Source organism: Crocuta crocuta, unplaced genomic scaffold (genome assembly GCF_008692635.1).
Source record: "Crocuta crocuta isolate KB4526 unplaced genomic scaffold, BGI_CrCroc_1.0 scaffold77, whole genome shotgun sequence".
NCBI classification, from domain to species: Eukaryota; Metazoa; Chordata; class Mammalia; order Carnivora; family Hyaenidae; genus Crocuta; species Crocuta crocuta.
Window position 1 is genome coordinate 5,173,440 of NW_027532172.1, and position 22,339 is coordinate 5,195,778.

The following is a 22,339-nucleotide window of genomic DNA, read 5'->3' on the forward strand; positions in this document are numbered from 1 at the left end:
AGCAGAAGTTGGATGTTTAACCAACTGAACCACTCAGGGGCCCCACAAATATGTTCTTTATGATACATATATTGGAAGTATTTCCTTCCAGGTTGGGATTTGACTTTTTGTTTCCTTAACACTGTCTTCCCAAGAGCAAAAGTTATGAATTTTGATGAAATTCAACTTACTGATTTTTATGTTTTGTGCTTTTTGTGTTCACAGAAATTTTTGCATACCCCGAAGTCACAGACTCTTTCCTATATTTTCTTCTAAATAGATTTTAGGTATTTTAAGTTAATTTTCACGTATAGTGTGAGGGTTATGGCTAATGCTTTTTTTTCCCCCAGTATGTATATCCAATTATTTTAGACCCACCTTTGTTGGAAAGATGGTTTTCGGTGAATTGCTTGGTGAATTGCTTTAGCACTTCGTTGAAAATCAGCTGACCAGATATGTGTGAGTCTATAACTGGATTGTTTTTCCAGATGGATCTAAATGTCTTTTTGCTAATACCAAATTTTTTTTATTATTATAACTTAATAACAAGTTTTCTTATTTTTTTCCCACGTGATCGTTATTCTTTTAATTTCTTTTTCTTGCCTCACTGCAGTAGGTAGCATCTCTGACTCAGTACTGAATAGAAAAGGTGTAGAGATTACTTACGTAAATAAATAAACTTTAAAAAAAATCTTAGTTATAAGTACAACTATATGCTGAGTTTCAGGAGTCTTTCTAGTAAATCTCTGAATGTGGGGTGGTCTTAGGAAACCAAATAAAAAAACCATTTGAATAAGCAACTCACAAAAGAAGAAACAATAGATGCATAAAAAGATGTTTAACACTGGGGCATCTGGGTGGCTCAGTCAATTAAGCATCCGACTTCAGCTCAGGTCATGATCTCACATTTCATGGGTTCAAGTCCCACATCAGTCTCTGCACTGACAGCTCAGAACCTGGAGCCTGCTTTGGATTTTATGTCTCCCTGTCTCTCTGCCCCTACTCCACTCACTCACTCTCTCAAAAATAAACAACGTTAAAAAAAAATTTTTTTTTTTTAGACGTTTAACATCAGGAGCACCTGGGTTGCTCAGTTAAGCATCTGACTTTGGCTCAGGGCATGATCCCACAGTTCCTGAGTTCAAGCCCCATGTCGGGCTCTGTGCTGAGAGCTCAGCTCCCTTTAGATTCTGTGTCTCCCTCTCTCTCTGCCCCTTTCCCACCCATACTCCCTCTCTCTCCCTCTCTCCTCCCTCTCAAAAATAATCAAACGTTAAAAAATAAAAATTAAAAGAAGAATGTAAGATGTTTAACATCATCAGTTATCATGAAAATACAAATTAAAAGTATGAGATTCCAAGGGCTCCTGTGTGGCTCAGTCAAACATCTGACTGCATCTCAGGTCATGATCGGCGGTTCATGGGTTGGAGTCCTGCATCAGGCTCTGTGCTGACAGCTCAGAACCTGAAGCCTGCTTCAGCTCCTGTGTCTCCCTCTATCTCTGCCCCTCCCCTGTTCACACTCTGTTTTTCTTCGTGTCTCAAAAATGAGTAAACATAAAAACAAAATTTTTTTAAAAGTATGAGGGGCACCTGGGTGGCTCACTCGGTTGAGTGTCTGACTTCAGCTCAGGTCATGATCTCACGGTTCATGGGTTCAAGCCCCACGTCGGGCTCTATGCTGACAGCTCAGAGCCTGGAGCCTGCTTCAGATTCTGTGTCTCCCTCTCTCTCTGACCCACCCCTGCTCACGCTGTCTCTCTCTCAGAAAAAAAAAAATTATTAAAAAAAATTATTAAAAAAATAATAAAAGTATGAGATCCCACTACATACCTACCAAAATGGATAAAATTATGAAGATTAATCATACCAACTGTTGACAAAAATGCAAAGGAACTGGAATTCTCATGCACTGCTAGGTGGTATGTAAAATGATACAATGCCTTCAAAAAACAGTATGGCAGTTCTTTCAAAAGCTGAATGCTACCAATTCTGTGACCCAAACATTCCATTCCTAGGGTATTTACCTAGGAGAAATGAAAAATGTCCACAAAAAGATTTGGACATTAACAATAATAGCAACTTTACTTACAATGCTGGAAACAACACAAATGGCCAATAAACAGTAAAGGGATAAGTGAACTATGATTTGGAGGACCTGCGTGGCTCAGTCAGTTAAGCATCTGACTCTTGATTTCAACTCTGGTCATGATCTTGCAGTTCAGGCGACTGAGTCCCACACTGGGCTCTGTACTGACAGCATGTAGCCTGCTTGGGATTCTCTTTCTATTCCCCTCCCCCACTCACACTATCTTCTCTCTCTCTAAAAAAAAAAAAAGAAGGGGAAAAAATAATAATACATGGAACAACAAAAATGACGCCCATCTCAAAATCCATTATGAGTACACCGAGATACTACCTCATGCCGGTGAGAGTGGCTAAAATGAGCAAATCAGAGGACTCTAGACGCGGGTGAGGATGTGGAGAAACGGGCAACTTCCTACGTTGGTGGGAATGTAAACTGGTGCAGCCCCTCTGGAAAACAGTGTGGAGGTTCCTCAAAAAATTAACAATAGAACTCCCCTATGACCCAGCAATAGCACTGCTAGGAATTTACCCAAGCGATTCAGGAGTGCTGATGCACAGGGGCATATAGACCCCAATGTTCATAGCAGCACTCTCAACAATAGCCAAAACATGGAAAGAGCCTAAGTGTCCATCAACGGATGAATGGATCAAGAAGATGTGGTTTATCTATACAAATGAATACTACATAGCAATGAGAAAGAATGAAATCTGGCCATGTGTAGCAACATGGATGGAACTTGAGGGTGTTATGCTGAGCGAAATGAGTCCAGGCAGAGGACAGATACCATATGTTTGCATGTACAGGAGGATTAGGAGGAACTTAACGGAGGACCGTGGGGGAGAAGGGGAAAAATAGTTGGGGAGAGGGAGGGAGGCAAACTATAAGAGACTCTTGAATGCCGAAAACTGAGGGCAGATGGGGGTGGGAGGGAGGAGAAGGGGGGTGATGGGCATGGAGGAGGGCACTTGTGGAGATGAGCACTGGGTGTTATATGGAAACCAACTTGACAATAAACTATTTAAAAAAAATCCACTGTTGAGTAAAAGAACTGAGGCAAAAAAAGTATATCATTGTGATTCTATTTATATAAACTTCCTGAAACTGGGGTACCTTGGTGCTTCAGTCGGTTAAACATCAGACTCTTGATTTCAGTTCAGGTCATTTTCTAATGGTTTGTGAGTTTGAGCCCTACATCTGGCTCTGTGCTGACAGCATGGAACCTGCTTGGGATCTTCTGTCTTCCTATCTCTCTACCCTTCCCCCACTCACGTGTGTGTTCTCTCTCTCTCAAAATAAATTAATAAACATAAAAAAAAGATCTTTAACAAAAATTTTTTTGATAAAGCTGTAAATGAATCTGTAGTGTCACTGGTTACCAGAGGACTGGGGTGGAAGATGGATTACAAGGAAACTTTTGGGGGTGATAGAAATGATCATTACCCTGAACTCATCATTATTTTAAATATGTACCATTTATCATATACCTCAGTAAAGCCAGAGGAATAAACATTATGGGAAAAGAGAGAAAAGGAAAAAAGTAAGTGAAAGGGGAAAAACAGGTAAAAAATAAACAAATAAAGCGTCACCCAGACAAATCAGAAATACAAACAATGCCAGCAAACTAAGGTTTCTACCTGTGTATCCACATGGTATGGACGGGATTACAGACCTGCCATTAACACTGGGCCTAGTTTTCTGGAGCTGTGGTCAACACCTGGTCCAGCAAGTCCTCAGGCTGGCATACAGATCCAGGCTCTAAAAGCCCATACTCCAAAGTCCACTGAGCTCTGACCGGTCATGCCAAATCATTGGCTCACTGCCCTTGCAGATGAATTAATTACAAGGATGAAAAGAGAAAGGACTACATTTTTTTCAGACTCATCCTTTATCTAAAGTAATTTGTACTATCTACAGGTACACAGATGGACAGTTCAGCTGGACTATCTCATGTTTGGCTCAACTCGTTTTTTCATGTTTATAAATACTTCTTCCAAGGCTCACAACACAGAGGAATACTTATGATTCCATTCCTATAAAATTCAAAGACCAGCAAGACTACACGATTCTCTTTAGAGATGCATACAAACATGGGATACATATAAAGAAAAGCAAAATGAAACTATATCATTGCTCCACAAAGTAAATATCCCACATCATTTCACTTAAATGGTTGCTTACATTCCACTTTCATCACTCAGAGGTCTAAGCTACAAACTTAAAGAACTAATTTCTAATACATACAAAACACTTATGATTTTCTTTCTAGTTCCATGTTCCCAACCGTAGTCTCTACACTCTGAAATTTATGGAATGGAATGGCAGGGTGTAGTCAGGTTATAGTTGCAAATATAATGATTAATTTTTTTTAAGAGTAATGGTAATTTGGGGCACCTGGGTGGCTTAGTCGGTTAAGCGTCCCGACTTTTGCTTAGGTCATGATCTCGCGGTTCGTGGGTTCGAGCCCCGCGTTGGGCTCTGTGCTGACTGCCAGCTCAGAGCCTGGAGCCTGTTTCNTAAAAAAAAAAAAGCAATGTTAAGTTGAAAATTCTGAACATCTCATGAACATATTCAAAATCTTCTGCTACTTGGGGCACCCATGTGGCTCAGTGGGTTGAGTATCCGACTTTGACTCAGGTATTGATCTCATGGCTCGTGAGTTCAAGCCCCACATCGAGCTTGCTGCTGTCACTGCTGAGCCCACTTATTACCTTCTGTACCCCTCTCTCTGTGCCCCTTCAACACTTGCACGCTCTCTCTCTCTCAAAAATAAGTAAATCTTAGGGCGCCTGGGTGGCTCAGTCGGTTAAACGTCCGACTTGGGCCTAGATCATCTCACAATTCGTGGGTTCAAGCCACGCATTGGGCGTTGTGCTGACAGCGAGCTCAGAGCCTGGAGCCTGTTTCAGATTCTGTGTCTCCCTCTCTCTCTGACCCTACCCTGCTCACCCTGTCTGTCTCTCTGTCTCTCTCTCTCAGAAATAAATAAAACATGTAAAAAAAAAATCTTAAAAAAAAAAACTTTGGCTACTTTAGACTCTGATTTTACCTTATAGTAGTCCTCTAGGTCTTAGAGCTTCGTTGTTTTTAAACACAGGCTCTTATAATCTATAAAGGCAGAATACAAAGCTGGTTCTATCCTATCATTATAATTATGTATGCACATACACTAAGCCTTGAAGAGATTATAGAAAAACAAGAATTTTTACTTGTGGTGAAGATAAAAACACTTTTTTCTTGTTTTAATTCATGCTATAGCTGTGTATACAACATATTATTTTTTAAGTAGGCTCGAAATCACAACCCCAAGATCAAGACTCACATGCTCTGCTGACTGGTCAAGAAGGTGCCCCTGCCTGTACAACATACTTTTAGCCTTATAAATCCTTAAATTTTCTCTAAATCCTCTTACATCTCAATTTAGCATTAAATAGAATATATCCTACACTGAGCCAGCTGTTTAGTATGTGGTATGACTTAAGTTAGTATATAAACTCCCACTTTATTTTTAAAAAATCAGTCCAAAGAGTGAACTCTTACAACCAGTACTGTTTATTCATAAAGGGGGAAAAAAAACTTTCAAGGTTAAATAGCTGAATGTTTCACTAAAACATTCTTGGCTTCATTGCCTCTCTCATCCACTTTTGCTTGACACCATTACACATTACATCAATCCCGTTCATTTGGGAAAATGCTAAACACTATTTTAAGAGGAAGAGAAATACATCTGGTCCCACTGGCACTAAGCCATGAATTATTTTTATTTCTGACTTATGCCTAAAAATATTCTTCCCTAATCTTTAATCTGGAAAAAAGAAATAATGGTTTAGTTCCCAAGAGTTAAATATCCCATAAATAAAGCCTCCTGTACATACTATTTTTTAAAACCATTCATACAATCAAGTGAATCACATTATACAAAATACTTCATGTAACATTATAAATTTTACTCTAAATGATGTTATACTTGATAAAGTGCAGTCTCTATGTATTATCTTACAATGTTTTGTTATTTCAGATTATTTATTTATTCTGAGAGTGTGAGCAGGGGAGGGAAAGAGAGAGACTCCTAACCAGGCTCTGTACTGTCAACACAAGTTCAACTCAGGGCTCAGACTCATGAACCGCAAGTGAGATCAGGACCTAAGCTGAAATCAAGAGGCATTCAACCGACTGGGCCACCTAGGTGCCCAATGTTACAGTGTTTTAAATGATAACTTCAAATAGCCCCTGATTTAATAATTCTAATCTGGTTCATAATATATAAGAATAAGAACTAAAATCTCAGGTAGCTAGAGGTAAAGGAACATGAAGCTTTCAAATGATTCAGGAGAAAAAAAGACAACATATGTAAAGAAAAAGAGAATGATAACGCAATTGTAGTAAAATGTTAATAATCAGAGATTCTGAATAAAGGGAAAATGAAAGTTCTTTGTACTATTCTTGCAAACTTTTAAATAAATTTTGAAATAGTTTTAAATTTACAAAAGTTACCAAAAAAAAAAAATCTCAATTAGTCACACAGTTCAGAAGATGAAATACACGGATTATCCAGTTGAATTATTTCCGTTAGTAAAAAATGAACATGCATCTCTAATACCTAAAAATCTATTCATAAATTATATACATGCCCTTACTACAATGCTAACACATCATGCATATATAACTTAAATCAGATGTTAAAATATATCAAAAGGATAAAATTAAGAAGTAAATCAAAACAGAAGGAATGATCTTGCTCCACAACTGTGAATTCAACCAGTACCCAGTAACTCCCAAATCTCTTCTACTAATTCAACCCTGTACTCTAAATTCCAGATCTCATTTCCTAGATCTTACAGGATTTCTAAACTCGAGGTGCCTATAGAAGAACCAACCTTAACACAGAACAGAGTACCTTTCCCCACAAACCTGCTTTTATTCTGGCTTTCCCCTTAGTGCTAAGAGTATCTGATTGCTCAGTATAGTCACCCTAATAAATTCTTTCCTTTTCCAGCACTTATACTGCCCCCACCAAAGTTATTACCAAGTTCTGCCCCCTTAAAACCCTTTCAATTCCTTTATGCCCTCTTTAATTCACTGCTTGCTCCGCAGACTGTCATCATAGTGGATTACGAGAGCAGTTTCTTCAGGGAGAACTTTCAGAGCCTCCAATCTCAATAGCTTCCAACCCATTCTTCACACTGAAGCCTGTGGGACTTTTCTAAAACCCAAAATTGGGGCACCTAGGTGGCTCAGTCAGTTGAGTGTCTGACTTTGGCTTAGGTCATGATCTCACAGTTTGTGGGTTCGAGCCCCACATCAGGCTCTGTGCTGAGCGCTGAGAGCTTGAACCCGCTTCGGATTCTGTCTCACTCTCACTAACCCTCCCCCACTCACGTGCTCTCTCTTGCACGCTCTCTCCCTCTCTCAAAAATAAATAAAACATTAAAAAAAAATTTTTAATGGCGCCACGCAGGCGCCCCTGAATTTGAGACTTGAAAAGTAGGAGTTCTTCAGGGAACTACTGGGGGATGGGATTTTTCAGGCAGTGATAGCACATGTAAAGGCATAAATGCCTGAGAAAATGTGGTACTTTACAGTCGTTTCAGCTAATTTAACAAGATTAGAACTGAGGAAAATAGGCAGAGAAATGGGCTAGAATCAGTCTTAATAGGCCAACTTTACTATGCTAGATGTGTAGTCTTTATCTTGAAAGCGATGAGGTAGACACAAGGGAGAGATGGGAAGATGGCTTAGTTGATTTTGGGTTTGGGGGTGGGGGGCGCCTGGGTGGCTCAGTCAGTTAAGCATCGATTCGGCTCAGGTCATGATCTCATGGTTCATGGGTTCAAGCCCCATATCAGGTTCTGTGCTGACAGCTAGCTCAGAGAGCCTGGAGCCTGTTTCGGATTCTGTGTCTCCCTCTCTCTCTGACCCTCCCCTGCTCACGCTATCTGTCTCAGAAATAAATAAAACGTTCGGGGCGCCTGGGTGGCTTAGTCGGTTAAGTGCCCAGCTTTCGCTTAGGTCATGATCTCTCGGTTCATGGGTTCGAGCCCCACGTCGGGCTCTATGCTGACTGCTAGCTCAGAGCCTGAAGCCTGTTTCAGAGTCTGTGACTCCCTCTCTCTCTGACCCTCCCCTGCTCACGCTCTCTCTCTCTCCTAGAAATAAATAAAACATTAAAAAAATTTAAAAAAAAAAAGAAATAAATAAAACGTTAAAAAAATTTTTTTAGAAGTCTCAAATTCAGATGTTCTTTCCCCTGGAAAACTTTGCCTGAGATCATCAGGAAAGTCAAAGGCTCTACTCATTCAGCTCACTAGATTGTGAGCCCCCTGAGGACAAACAATACTGTGTCTTGCTCTTTAAATTCTGAGAACTTGGGACTCTTAAATACTGAGAACAAACTGAGGGTTGATGGGGAACTGGGAGAGAGGGGAAAGTGGGTGATAGGAGGGCACTTGTTAGGATGAGTATTGGGTGTTGTATAGAAATCAATTTGACAATAAACTGTATTAAATAAATAAATATTCTTTGAACTTGGTAACTAACCAAATGCTTCAGCTACTTGCTGAGCTCTCTAATCAGTGGCAGAAAAGCAGCGCTTTTTAATAAATGTCACTGGGGTAACCAGATAACCATAAGAAAAAGGATAAAACTAGATACACTGCTCACATTAAATACCAAGACAAATTCTAAATAGATGAGAATTAAGTGTAAAAAGTTAAATAGAAGTACTAGAAAAACACTTGACAATTCCTTATCACCTATGAGGGTAATCTTCCTAACATGATTCAAACAACACAATTCTACTCTTGGCTGGCTCCATCAGTAGAGCATGTGTCTCCTGATCTTAAGACTGTGAGTTCAAGCCCCACAATGAGGGTAGAGATTTCCCCATGCTGGGTGTAGAGATTACTAAAAATAAATAAATAAACATAAAAAAATTAAAGAACAAAACCTACATATTTCAAAAGGAAAAAATGCATAACTGAGACCAAACTATCAAAGTATCAATTGCAAAAACAACAGATTTAAATTTTCACTAGAGCTCAGAAGAATCTCAGCTACGGAATAAAAATTCCACAAAAAAGTAGCCTAGCCACAAGAACTGAATTAGAAGAAAGAACGGAAAAGACTCGGTATAACAGAGACTACAAGGAAACTACAACATACTAAAACACAAGGAAACTACAACATACTAAAAAGTTAACAATTAAGTCTATAAATAGTTGTTACAATGTTTAATACAAATGTTAAATGACTCCTGAAAGAGAAGTTTCCTACACTTAAGCAACGTTAATATTCTATAGCTAAAATTTTGTTGAGGCTTTTTGTTGTTGTTGTTGTTATTTTACTGGATAGTAGCAGTAAAGGAAAGAGCTGTAGGCTGCACTTCAGAGTTCAGAAACCGCAGATTCCCCAGTGTTATTATAAGCTGATGTACTTACCGGGAGTTTGGTGAAGGCCGGGTTGGTGACATGCTTCCCAAAGGCATCTTCCTGGAACTGGAGAAGCTGCACCACCAGCCCAGCCAGCGTTTTGTTGGTAGGAGCATCTGCATGAACATACTGCAAGAAAAAGACAAGGACTCAAAAACTAGGACAATCATGCACTGCAGAAGAAACTGTTCTCTTACTTCCTTATACCTACTAAGCACTAACAAGGTGACAGATTCGCAGAGGTCTGAACCGTGCTCTCTGTTGTAAAGGAACTTACAAAAAATACTGGGGGTGGTGAGGAGAGAGAACGTGTCTCTTTAGTTAACAGGTTTCAGAATGAGAGAAACCATAGGAAACCATGAGAAATAAATCCAAGTCACCTCGTGTGCATCTGGACCTAAAAGTAGGCGGTGAGTTCCAGAACCTCAAACTTGAGCCTGACAGTCACTGTAGTGAGATGAGACCTATTAGCAAATGTATTTTATATGTGAGATGAATATAAGTAACTTCTGACTAGAGAGCAGACCGTACTGTTTTTAAAACAGACCCACAAATTTCTCTGACACTCCTCTCATTAAGAAGTAGGGTATATGCTGGGGCGCCTGGGTGGCTTAGTCGGGTAAGCATCGGACTTTTGCTTAGGTCATGATCTCGCGGTTCGTGGGTTCGAGCCCCGCGTCGGGCTCTGTGCTGACTGCCAGCTCAGAGCCTGGAGCCTGTTTCAGATTCTGTGACTCCCTCTCTCTCTGACCCTCCCCTGCTCACGCTGTCTCTCTCTCNTCTCACAGTTTGTGGGTTCAAGCCCCACATCAGGCTGTGTCTGATAGCTCAGAGCCTCGAGCCTGATTCAGATTCTGTGTCTCCCTCTCCCTGCTCCTCCCCAGATCACGCTCTCACGCGCGCGCTCTCTCTCTCAAAAATAAACTTTAAAAACTTTAAGGAAAAAAAAAGAAGTCGGGTATATGCCCTCTTTTGCTGAATCGGGACCATCCTTAATAACAAACTTGTAACCGGGGGCGCCTGGGTGGCTTAGTTGGTTAAGCGTCCGACTTTCACNCAAAAAATAACTTGTAACCGTTAGAATACAATGGTGGGGGAAGTGGTGTCGTGAACCTCTGAGGATAAGTCAAAAAAGGTCCTACAGCTTCCACATAGTTCTTTGGGGAAAGTCACCTATGGAGCCCTGAACTACCGTGAAGTCCAACTACCTAGAGGTCACCATACTTTGAAGAAGCCCAGGCTACATAGAGAAGCCACTTGGAGATGCCAGAAGCCCCAGCTGATGTTCCAGAAAACCGACAGAACCACCACCAGACACATGAGTAAAAACAGTTCCAGATGATTCTGCCTCCAGCTGTCAAGTCATCCCCAATCATCAAATCTACCCAGTCTAAGCCCTAGACATCACTGAGGCAGAGACAACTGTCCACACTGTACCCTTCTAAATTCCTGACATACAGAGCTCTAAGCATAATAAAATGGTTGTTTTATGGCAAGAAGTTGTGAACATAATAAAATGGTTAGTTTTATGCTTCAAAAAAATACATGTATGTAGACTTAAAAATGGTTAGGATGGTAAATTCAGGTTTTTTTTTCCTACAACAAAAGAACTTTAAAAAATTTTTTTTAATGTTTATTTTTGAGAGACAGAACGTGAGCAGGCCAGGGGCAGAGAAGGAGAGACAGAATCTGAAGCAGGCTCCAGGCTCAGAGCTGTCAGCACAGAACTTGACACAGGGTTCAAACTCATGAACCATGAGCTCGTGACCGGAGCCGAAGTCAGACGCTTAATCAACTAAGCCACCCAGGCGTCCCCCCAAAAAAACTTTTTTAAACAAGTACATGTGAAAACTTATCCACACTGCTGTCAATAATGTTCAAAGGTCAAACTAGTGGAAAACAGCAAGATAGTTCCATAGCAAGGAAAGGTAATGGGCAACATGACAGGGAAAGCATAAATCAGCAAGTTAAATTAAATATAAGAATTTAATTAGGTACTGAATGTCCAGTATCACTTTGAAAAGCCAATACATTCAGTAATTTTTGTTAAACCTCCAATTTTGAGCAGGATAAAACATCTATAACTCCTTGAAACTGAAAAAATAACAAAACAAATTTTTCTTCCTGGAATGGGAGAAAGTTTGAAAATCTGTAGATCCGGAAGAATGTTCAGAGGAGGTTTATGGCCCTCGGTCTCTATATGAAAGGCTACAGGAGCAGAAAGACAGGAAGCAGCAGGAGTATGAGGAAGAGTTCAAATTCAAAAACATGGTAAGAGGCCTAGACGAGATGAGACTAACTTCCTCAACGAGGTTTCCCGGCAGCAGGAGCTACTAGAAAAGCAACGAAGAGAAGAACTGAAAGAACTGAAGGAATACAGACGTAATCTCAACAAAGTTGGAATTTCTCCAGAAAACAAGGAGGTGGAGAAGAAAGTGGCTGTGAAATCCATAGAAACCAAGAACAAGTTCTCCCAGGCAAAGCTGTTGGCAGGAGCTGTGAAACAGAAGAGCTCAGAGAGCGGGAACAGCATGGAAAGGCTCAAGCTGGACACCAACCCAGATGACAAGAGTCAAGAAGCCCCGTCCTGCACGTCTCTTGGAAGCACATCCCTGAGCACCCCTCCCATCCACTGCCTGTCTGCCGCTCTCTGTATCAGCACCCTCCCAGGCTTGGGCGCCTAATCCAGCAGCAGCGACTCCAGCTTAGAGAAGGCACCATCAACGCCACCTGCAAGATCATCTCTCCTCCATCTTCCGAACCAACACCTTCCTCGAGGCTCCCGAGCTCCCGCGTCCCTCCCAGGGCCCCGGCCAGAGAGTAGACTGGACGGTTTGTTCTGCCTCCGGGCATTACCTCCCTCAAAACTTCCTTGCCTGCTTCCTGTGCACACCGTGACATTTGTAACCTCATCTAAAAATGGGTCAGAATCCAAAAAAAAAAAAAAAAAAACCATTCCCAGTATCATCCAACATTTCAAGATTAGTGTGGTAAGTTTCTATAACAACGAATAATTTTTAAGTGATTTATGTATGGCAAAATGATATCAGTGCACAGTCTACTGTTACTAGACTGAATGGCTCTCAACCTGTACTACGGCCAAGCAAAGATAAAACAGGACATAAAAAGGTAATTCTTCTTAAGGTTTAGTATCCTCCCCCATTTTTATCTATTCAGGGACATTAGCTTTCCACTCTAAATGAAACAGCCTGCATGCAGTTCGGTAAAGACCGGTATTTTGCTGGCCTGCTTTACATTATATGACCAAAGGTTGGTAAAATCTAGCCCACTGTCTCTTTGTGGTCCACAAGCTAAGAACAGTTTTTACATTTTTAAATGTTTGGAAAAAAATTTTAAACAATACTTCTGACACATGAATATTAGATGAAATTAAAATGTCACTGTCCATAAAGATTTATCCAAACACAGCACACTCATTCATTATACACTATGGATGCTTTCATGTAATAGCAGAGTCAAGCAGGGCTGCAAGTGAAATGGCATGACCTGCAAAGCCTACAATATTTACTCTCCTACCCTTAACAGAAAAATTCTGTCTATTCCTGTTCTAGACCACTCCTTTGTCATCTTTATAAAAATGTTTCCTTTATTAGGGGCACCTGGGTGGCTCAGTTGGTTCAAGTTCCGACTTCGGCTCAGGTCATGATCTTGTGGTCTTGAGTCCAAGCCCTGTGTCAGGCTCTGTACTGACAGCTCAGAGCCTGGAGCCTGCTTCAGATTCTGTGTCTTCCTCTCTCTCTCTGACACTCCCCCACTCGCATGCTGTCTCTCTCTCTCTCTCTCAAAAATAAACATTAAAATTTTTTTATGTTTTCTTTTCTATTAAGCGTATTCTATAAAAACACATTTCCCGGGGCGCCTGGGTGGCTTAGTTGGTTAAGCGTCCGACTTTCGCTTGGGTCATGATCTCGCGGTTCGTGGGTTCGAGCCCCGCGTCGGGCTCTGTGCTGACTGCCAGCTCAGAGCCTGGAGCCTATTTCAGAGTCTGTATCTCCCTCTCTCTCTGACCCTCCCCTGCTCATGCTGTCTCTCTCTCCCCTAGAAATAAATAAAAATATTTAAAAAAAAATAAAATAAAATAAAAACACATTTCCCTAAGGCCACAAAGTGGAACAATCACAAAAATGGAAACAAGTTTCATACCATTAAGTATGTAAGATGTCAATTCTGTTGATCTAGAATATGGTTTTTAAATTTTAGATCCACTCAGAGTTTCTAATTCAATAGGTCAGGCCCAAGAATTTGCATTTCTAACAACTTCCAGGTGATACAACTAGACTAGAAACCTACTTTAAGAACCACTAAACTTTTGGGGTGCCTGGGTGGTCAGTCTATTAAGCATCTGATTCTTGATTTCAGCTCAGGTCATGATCTCAGTTTGTGGGTTTGAGCCGTAAGTCGGGCTCTATGGCTGACAGTGGAAAGCCTGCTTGGGATTCTCTCTCTCTCCCCTTCCCCCACTCAAGCTCTTTCTTTCTCTCTCAAAATAAACATTTCTTAAAAATAGTGTTTAAGGGGTACCTGGATGGCTCAGTCAGTTGAGTGTCTGACTATGGCTCAAGGCATGATCTCTGGATTGGGAGTTCGATCCCCATGTAGGGCTCTATGCTGACAGCTCAGAGCCTGGAGCCTACTTTGTACTCTGTCTCCCTCTCTCTCTGGTCCTCCCCGGCTCACATTCTGTCTCTCTCTCAAAAATAAACATTTTAAAAAAACTTAAAGTGTCTAAAAAGAACCACTAAACTTTTATTTCATATTTTTAACTGTTAAAAACTACTTAAAATTCCCACAAAAACTATCAAGTTTATATTTTTAAGAACTATACATTTTTTTAATGTTTATTTATCTTTGAGACAGAGAGAGACAGAGCATGAGCAGGGGAGGGGCAGAAAGAGAGGGAGACACAGAATCTGAAACAGGTCCCAGGCTCTGAGCTGTCAGCACAGAGCCCGACATGGGGCGTGAACCCACAAACTGCAAGATCATGGCCTCAGCAGAAGTCAGATGCTTAAGTGACTGAGCCACCCAGGCGCCCCAAGAACTATACACTTTCAAGTGAAAATTCAGCATCAAGTTTTTTTCCATTTATTCAACATAGTAAATCTTTAACAAATAATACTCAATTAGTAAGTAATTTGTAATACATTATTTTTTTGTTTTGTTTATTTTGAGAGGGAGAGCAAAGGCAGGGAAGGGGCAGAGAGAGAGGGCAGAGAGAGAAGGCAGAGAGAGAATCCCAAGCAGTCTCTGTACTGTCAGTGCAGAGCCTAATGTGGGGCTCGAACTCACGTACCATGAGATCATGACCTGAGCTGAAATCAACAGTTGGATGCTTAACCAACTGAGCCACAAAGGTGCCCCTCACATTATCTTAAAAGACTCCTCAAATGTATCCTACAGAACTGACAAAATATGGAATATACATCCACAAGGTAACTTTATTATCATTAGTAAGTACAGGTTTCTCAAAGAGGTCATACGATGTACTGCAGTGTTTTTGCACATCGTAAGGCATGAAAAATTAATATGCCTTTTTAACTTTCAGATACCTGCATCACTGAACAATGCCAAATCCTAAAACTGAAAAAGACACCATCTTGCAGGAAGGCTGTCAGCAAAAACCAAATCAACCCTTCAGGCAAGAACTAAACTTAGTAACTGTTATATACATACCTTCATATACATTCTAAATTTCACTAGTATGCATTTTTCATTTGTTATACTGTCATTCAGAATGTAAAAAACATGTCAAGATTTCATATGGACAATGTTATAGTTTCAGAAGATAGATGGTTCAAAGTCCATTTAATATTTTTATCTTAGCTATTTTAAAATCCAATTTTTAAATTACAAAATATTTAACTTTGGTTAGAAACTTTTTTTTTCCAGGGCAACTGGGAGGAGGCTCAGTCAGTTAGGCATTGACTTGATTTCAGCTCAGGTTATGATCTCATGGTCGTCAGATCAAGTCCCACATCGGGCTCCATGCTCAGCATTTGAGCATTCTCTCTCTATTTGAGATTCCCTCTCTCCCTTTCTCTGTGCCCATCTTTCCCACTCCCACTTGTTGCTCTCTCCCTCAAAAAAAAAAAAAAGAGAAAGAAATTAGAAACGTAACATTTTTAATTCATAAATGAACTGTTACATTAAGGTGTTAGTGTAAACTATACTTCACACTGACTCAAAATGCAGCCAATGTAGGACTAGAAGGTTTTATTTATTTATTTATTTAAAGTAGGCTCTACACCCAATGTGGGGCCTGAACTCACCACCCTGAGGTCTTAAGAGTCACATGCTCTACTGACTGAGCCAGCCAGATATCACTAAGGTTTTAAAGCAACTTTTAAACATCTAAAAATATTAACCTTCTATTTAACAAATAAAAATGAAGGAACCTTGGGGCGCCTGGATGGCTCAGTCGGTTAAGTGTCCGACTTCGGCTCAGGTCATGATCTCGCAGTTGGTGGATTGGAGCCCCACATGGAGTTTTGTGCTGACAGCTCAGAGCTTGGAGCCTGTTTCAGATTCTGTCTCCCTCTCTCTCTGCCCCTCCCCCGCTCATGCTCTGCTCTCTCTGTCTCAAAAATAAAAACTATAAAAAAAAGTTTTTTTTAAATGAAGGAACCTCACCAAGGGATGTACACAAAGTATTATTATCACATCAAATTTACATAATACCACCTTCAATGACTATCTCATTTGATTCAAACAAGTCTTATGGGAGTCAGTATTACTCCCAATTTACAAATGGAAAATTAAAACAGGAATCAAGTCATCTGCTCAAGGATACCACCAATTAGTAGCCAATAGTACTGAACTCACATCTTCCAAAGTGTAATGCTCATTCACAATCCCATACTGCTATAATAGACCTCATTTCAACAGCTTCCAAAAATATCAACTAAAACATAAAAGGATCTCGGGCCACCTGGGTGGCCCAGTCAGTTGAATGTCCTACTTCAGTTCAGGTCATGATTTCACAGTTTGTGAGTTTGAGCCCTTCATTGGGCTCTGTGCTGACAGCTCAGAGCCTGGAGCCTGCTTCAGATTCTGTGTCTCCATCTCTGCCCTTCCCCTGCTCATACTGTCTCTCTCACTCTCAAAAATAAAAACATAAAGGGGCACCTGGGTGGCTCAGTCAGTTAAGCGTCCAGCTTCGGCTCAGGTCATGATCTCACGGTTCGTGGGTTCAAGCCCCACGTCAGGCTCTGTGCTGACAGCTAGCTCAGAGCCTGGAGCCTGTTTCAGATTTTGTATCTCCCTCTCTCTCTGACCCTCCCCTGCTCACGCTTCTCTCTCTCTCAGAAATAAAAAAATTTCTTTAATTTAAAAAAAAAAAATTTTAACATAAAAGTTTGAGAGCTGATCAAAATACTGAATTCTGACTAACAAAAAAACTTAATGACTATAGACTATTTCAGCCATAACTATTTTTTGAGTAGTTATGAAGGTTTCTCAAAAAGTTAAAAACAGGGGCGCCTGGGGGGCTCAGTCAATTAAGCGTCTGACTTCAGCTTAGGTCATCATCTCACGGTCCGTGGGTTCAAGCCTTGTGTCGAGCCCTGTGCTGACAGCTAGCTCAGAGCCTGGAGCCTGTCTTCAGATTCTGTATCTCCCTCTCTCTCTGACCCTCCCCTGATCACACTCTCTCTCTCAAAAATAAAACATTAAAAAAAGTTAAAAACAGAACTACCCTACAACCCAGCAATTGCACTACTAGTATTTATCCAAATACTGATTCAAAGGGGCACATGTTGCGGCAGGCGCTCTCTCAAAGGGGCACATGTACCCTAATGTTTATAGCAGTGCTATCAACAATACCCAAATTATTGAAAAGACCCCAAATGTCCATCAACTGATAAATGGATAAAGATGTGGTATATGTACACAAAGGAATCTTACTGGGTGGTCAAAAAGAATGGAATCTTGCCATTTGCAACAACATGGATAGAACTAGGGAGTATTATGCAAAGCAAAATAAGTCATTCAGACAAAGACAAATATTATTTCATTCATATGCGGAATTTAAGACAAAACAAATGAACATAGGGGAAGGGAAGGAAAAACATAAGATAAAAACAGACAGCGAGGCAAACCATAAGACACTCTTAACTACAGAGAACAAACAGCGTTGCTGGAGGGGAGGTGGGTGGGGAGATGGGCTAAATGGGTGGTGGACATTAGAGAGGGTACTTGTTGAGATGACCACTGGGTATTGTACTAAGTGATGAATCACTGAATACTACACCTGAAACCAATACTACACTATATTTTAACTAACTTGAATTTAAATAAGAAATAATTTTTTAAATTTTATCTTTTGATCAAAAGTTCAACAGCATGTTTTACTTAACACAACCAAAGACTTTTAGTCTGAAGCACTTTGATTAAGAATGGCAGGAAGATCTAAGTTCAGAAAATTATATCAATGTATCTGTTTATGTTACCTATAACAGGAGTATCAAAAGCTTAACTTGTTTCTAAACAATCCTATTGCAGACAATGTCGCATAAAACAAACAAAAAACTGTCCTTAACTGTTAAATACTTTATGTAAAGGTTACTGAAGTGCATTCCTTAGGCAACCTAGTCTATTTTAGTGATCACCCTTAGATTTAAATCATCCTGGGGCGCCTGGGTGGCTTAGTCGGTTAAGCGTCCCACTTTCGCTTAGGTCATGATCTCGCGGTTCATGGGTTCCAGCCCCGCGTCCGGCTCTGTGCTGACTGCCAGCTCAGAGCCTGGAGGCTGTTTCGGATTCTGTGCCTCCCTCTCTCTCTGACCCTCCCCTGCTCACGCTGTTTCTCTCTCCTAGAAATAAATAAAACAAAAAAAAATTTTTTTAAATAAATAAATAAATAAATCATCCTGAAATCCTCCTGCCATCTTAAATCTTATTTTAAAAATAAGCCAAACCAGGAAGAAACTTACCTAGGATCTTAATGGTTTAGATATACTTTACCTTAAAGGTATCTGACTTGAATCAATTTAAGATCAGTGAGGTTTTATCATTTGAAAATCACTCAGAAACTATACTCAGAAATATAGCTCTCCTCTTCATCAAAGTTAGGATGAAAGACATGTACCAGATAATAGAAAGGCAGCAGCTCAGGTGGGAGATAAACAAGTTTCTACATTGCTGCTGGACTTAAAATGCAACCTCAGGGCACCTGGGTGGCTCAGCTGATTAAGTATTTGACTCTTACTTGCAACTACGGTATGATCGCTGGCTCATGGGATGGAGCCCCAGGTCGGGCTCTGTCCTGAGCATGGAGCCTGCTTGAGATCCCCCCCGCCTTCTCTCTCAGCCCTTCTTCCCCTCTCTCTGAAAAATAAAAATAAAATAAAAACGCAGGGTGCCTGGGTGCCTCAGTCAGTTGAGCATCCAACTTCAGATGAGGTCATGATCTCATGGCTAGTGAGTTTAAGCCCCACACTGGGCTCTGTGCTGACGGCGCAGAGCCTGGAGCTTGCTTCGGATTCTGTGTCTCCCTCTCTTTCTGCCCCTTGACCACTAGCCCTTGACCACTAGTGCGCACACTCTNAAAAGAGTAAAAATGCAACTTCAGGCAAACAGGTAAACCACCCTATGCTTCCCTCCAGGAGTCACCTCCTCTGGACTTGTTTGGCCTAGCTGAAGCTCATTCCAGTCAAAAAGTATTTACTGTTCTTTCTGTGTTGCGGAGCGAAATTTATCAAAAAAACTTAAACGAACAGGTTCCTAGACTAGTTAATCCATTCATTCATTCACTGAACAAACATGGACTGAGCACTTACTAAGGACACATAAAAAATAAAAATACAAGTTTTCTTTTAATCTGAAACCATGTGAGTTTTACAAGTAGGTGTCTATGCCTACCTTTACCAGTACATTTTCCACTACGTTCCACTAAATTCCTTGATGAGGCATTAATTAAGGCAAAAAAAAAAAAAATGGGGGGGAGGGACTTTAGAGCCAGGGGAAACATTCACTGAATTTCAAATCTGCCACTCCTAATTGTAATGTACTCAAGACTGCTGTAAGGATTTATGTGAGTTATCGTTTAAGTGCTCAGATACGGTTAGATGCCACATTGTTAACGGAATGCATGGATAAACTCATTAATAAAAATAAGACTACCAATGTCACGTTTATTTCATACTTGCTGAGATTTATGAATCTGAAAATGCAGTATTAAGTGCAACAGAAAAGTTTAGTTAAAACCCAACAATATGTACATAGAGTAGAGATACATACAGTATTCTGGTTCATACTTTCACCACTCCAACACCACTCTCAGGCTGACAGGATTCTGGCTGTCAGGTAGAAGGAATATACAATTCTGAATTTGAGGGGACCCAAGAAATATACTCTGGCCTTGTGACCCTGAGAAGTCAAACCTAACTTTTACTTTATCTTTAAGGCCTCAAGAACACTGAGCCAACATTCACTCAATGGCCTCAACACTCTAAACAAATCCCTGAGCCAGCCTCATAGCCACTTCCTCACCCACCAAACACAGCCAAGCCTTCAGCTGCCCTCTTAAAACTGGGCCCAAACAGATGCACACAGAGTCTGGAGGTAGAAATGACTATTTCTCTTTTTCCTTTCTCTTCCTTGATATCCAAAGGAATATTCCTCATATTTCTGCTAAAACTACATTGATAAACTAATATGTTACATGTCAATTATACCTCAATAAAGAAAACCAGATGGGGGAGGGGCAAGGCTACATCAAAATACACTGAATTTGAAACCCAAAGCACTGGCTGAAGGGCACAGGATAAAAAATAATACTTTCATAATATAAGTATATTCAATTCCCTTAGCCACTTCTAGAAGCTCTGTTGCCTACGCAGCAAGAAAAATGACCAATTTATCACTGTATTAGGGAAAGCAAGATTCTTGTCTGCATACATGCAGATGAGAAAAACTGGCAATCCCAAATGTGACTCCAAAAGTTTAGGCGGAAAAAAGTCAAGTTATCTAAAAATATATCGTAAATAAAAATATATCTGGTGTCTCACTTTCTAAAACTTCTTTAAGAAAGTCATTTCTGAAGTGTCAAAGGAACGCAAGATCCTAACCCCTGCCTATCAACCTCCAAAAGCTGACGGACTCCACTGTGCTGTAGAATTCAAATGAATAGGCTCCTACACTACTTTTCAGTCATTGAATAAATATTTACTAAGCAACTACTAAGGGCGAGGCAATGAGTACCATGTTGAGGGGCGGCATTGCAGTGAAGAGGCCTGACAAGGTGCTTGCCCCAGTGCTATGGTTCTCAGTAGGGGAAGTTGGGAACTTGAAAAGAGTGCTCAGAAATCTGGGGCAGAGTAGGTATTCTGGGCTGTTTGCTCCATTACACCCTCTAAGGGAGTCATTCCTACGTATCCGCAGAGGGAAGTTAAAAAACACTGGTCATAAATAAGAGGTTAAGTCACAACTTTCAATACCACTGACTCAGCGGAACTTACCTCCCAAAAGCAGGAGAAACAGCTAAATGAAAAAAAATTATCTCAAAAAGTGGTGCAAAAAAAATAAAGATGATAGGAAGTGGGGCAATCTAATATAAACGGGGTTCTCAAGGAAAGCCTCGCTGAGAAACACATTAGGTACGACTTAACGTTAACTCTTGTACGCACACTATACGGAACTGAAAGCACAATGAAATAAAAACTATCATCTTTTAATAGTGATCATCTATACTATCATCCATGATTATCAGCCTGTTAGCTTCCGAGTGCAATCCTAAAGTCATTCTGTAACAAATCGACAACAGATAGGAGACCATTAGCTACCTTACTTGACTTTGAAGGCGACTCTGCACAAAACTTGAAGCTGCTCTTACAACACTGGCTCGCACAGTTTGTAAAAATTACTGTTCGCACACCCAATGCAGCTAACAAAAGAGATTCACGCCCTCCCGTTTACGGAGCTCGAGCTGCCCCTTGCACATTGGAGTGAGCGAGCTGTGGCTCTCGCCCGCAGTACGGGAACTCCCAGACGCCCGGCCCCAGGGGCCCGGTGGAGCCCCGGGCGCGCGGGCGGCGGGAGCGGAGGGCGGGGGCGTGGNGCCCCGCCCAGCCAACCCCCTTCCGGCGCGGAGGGCCGGCCCCGCCCCCTCTCGGGACCCGGTCCCTAACCGAAGAGGGCAAGCGCGCACGCATGCGCAGCATCCGCGCCGGGACGGCTTTTGGCGAGCACTTGCGCCCGCCTCTTCCGCCGGCCGAGACACGCTGCGCACCTCCTCCGCTACCCAGCTTGGGCCTCTGTCTATTGCTGTATCCAAGTTCCTTCCCGTCAACCACTGCAGTGCCCTTCTGTGTTATCCCCTGCTACTGCCGGAAAGACCTGGCGTGAGAAGTTCCGAGGGGGAAGCCCGTTTAGCGTGTCGAGGGCTAGCGGAGGAACTCACAGGCGGGGTGAGAATCTGCCCCTGCCTCCCCTTACCCTGAGACCTTCTACATCAAGTGGCCGTAGCCTTTGAAAACATCCATCTGGGACCACCACCCGGAGCTTCTTCAGCGGCACACACCTTCCTTCCCCTCGTGGCTCCAGCCGCACCAGCTCTTTCTTGCCTCAGGGCCCTTGCATCAGCTGTTGGAGCCACCTGGACCGCTCTTCCTCTTTGATTGTCATTTAGACGCTTTCAAATTCGTAGCTTAAAGGTACTTCATAATGGCGCCTGGATGGCTTAGTTGGTTGGGGTCTGACTTCAGCTCAGGTCATGATCTCATGGTTTGTGAGTCCCGTGTCGGGCTCTGTGCTTACAGCTCAGAGCCTGGATGGAGACTGCTCCTGATTCTGTCTCCCTCTCTCTCTCTCTGCCCCTTCCCCACTAGTAC

General features: G+C 41.4%; 1 protein-coding gene and 1 pseudogene across 1 annotated transcript in view; one reads left to right on the forward strand and one right to left on the reverse strand.

Moving 5' to 3' along the window:
• The window catches only part of SMARCC1 (SWI/SNF related BAF chromatin remodeling complex subunit C1), a 172,263-nt gene extending 161,452 nt beyond the window's left edge, over window positions 1–10,811 (reverse strand). Inside the window, exons 1-2 of the mRNA XM_077777037.1 lie at window positions 10,716–10,811; window positions 9,501–9,620 (exon numbers count right to left, since the gene is read on the reverse strand). Coding sequence (XP_077633163.1) covers window positions 9,501–9,620; window positions 10,716–10,811 — 216 coding nt within the window. The remainder of the gene's footprint in view (window positions 1–9,500; window positions 9,621–10,715) is intronic.
• A 795-nt stretch (window positions 10,812–11,606) lies between these two features.
• LOC144242224 (PSME3-interacting protein pseudogene) lies at window positions 11,607–21,854 on the forward strand (annotated as a pseudogene).
• Window positions 21,855–22,339: the final 485 nt, after the last annotated feature.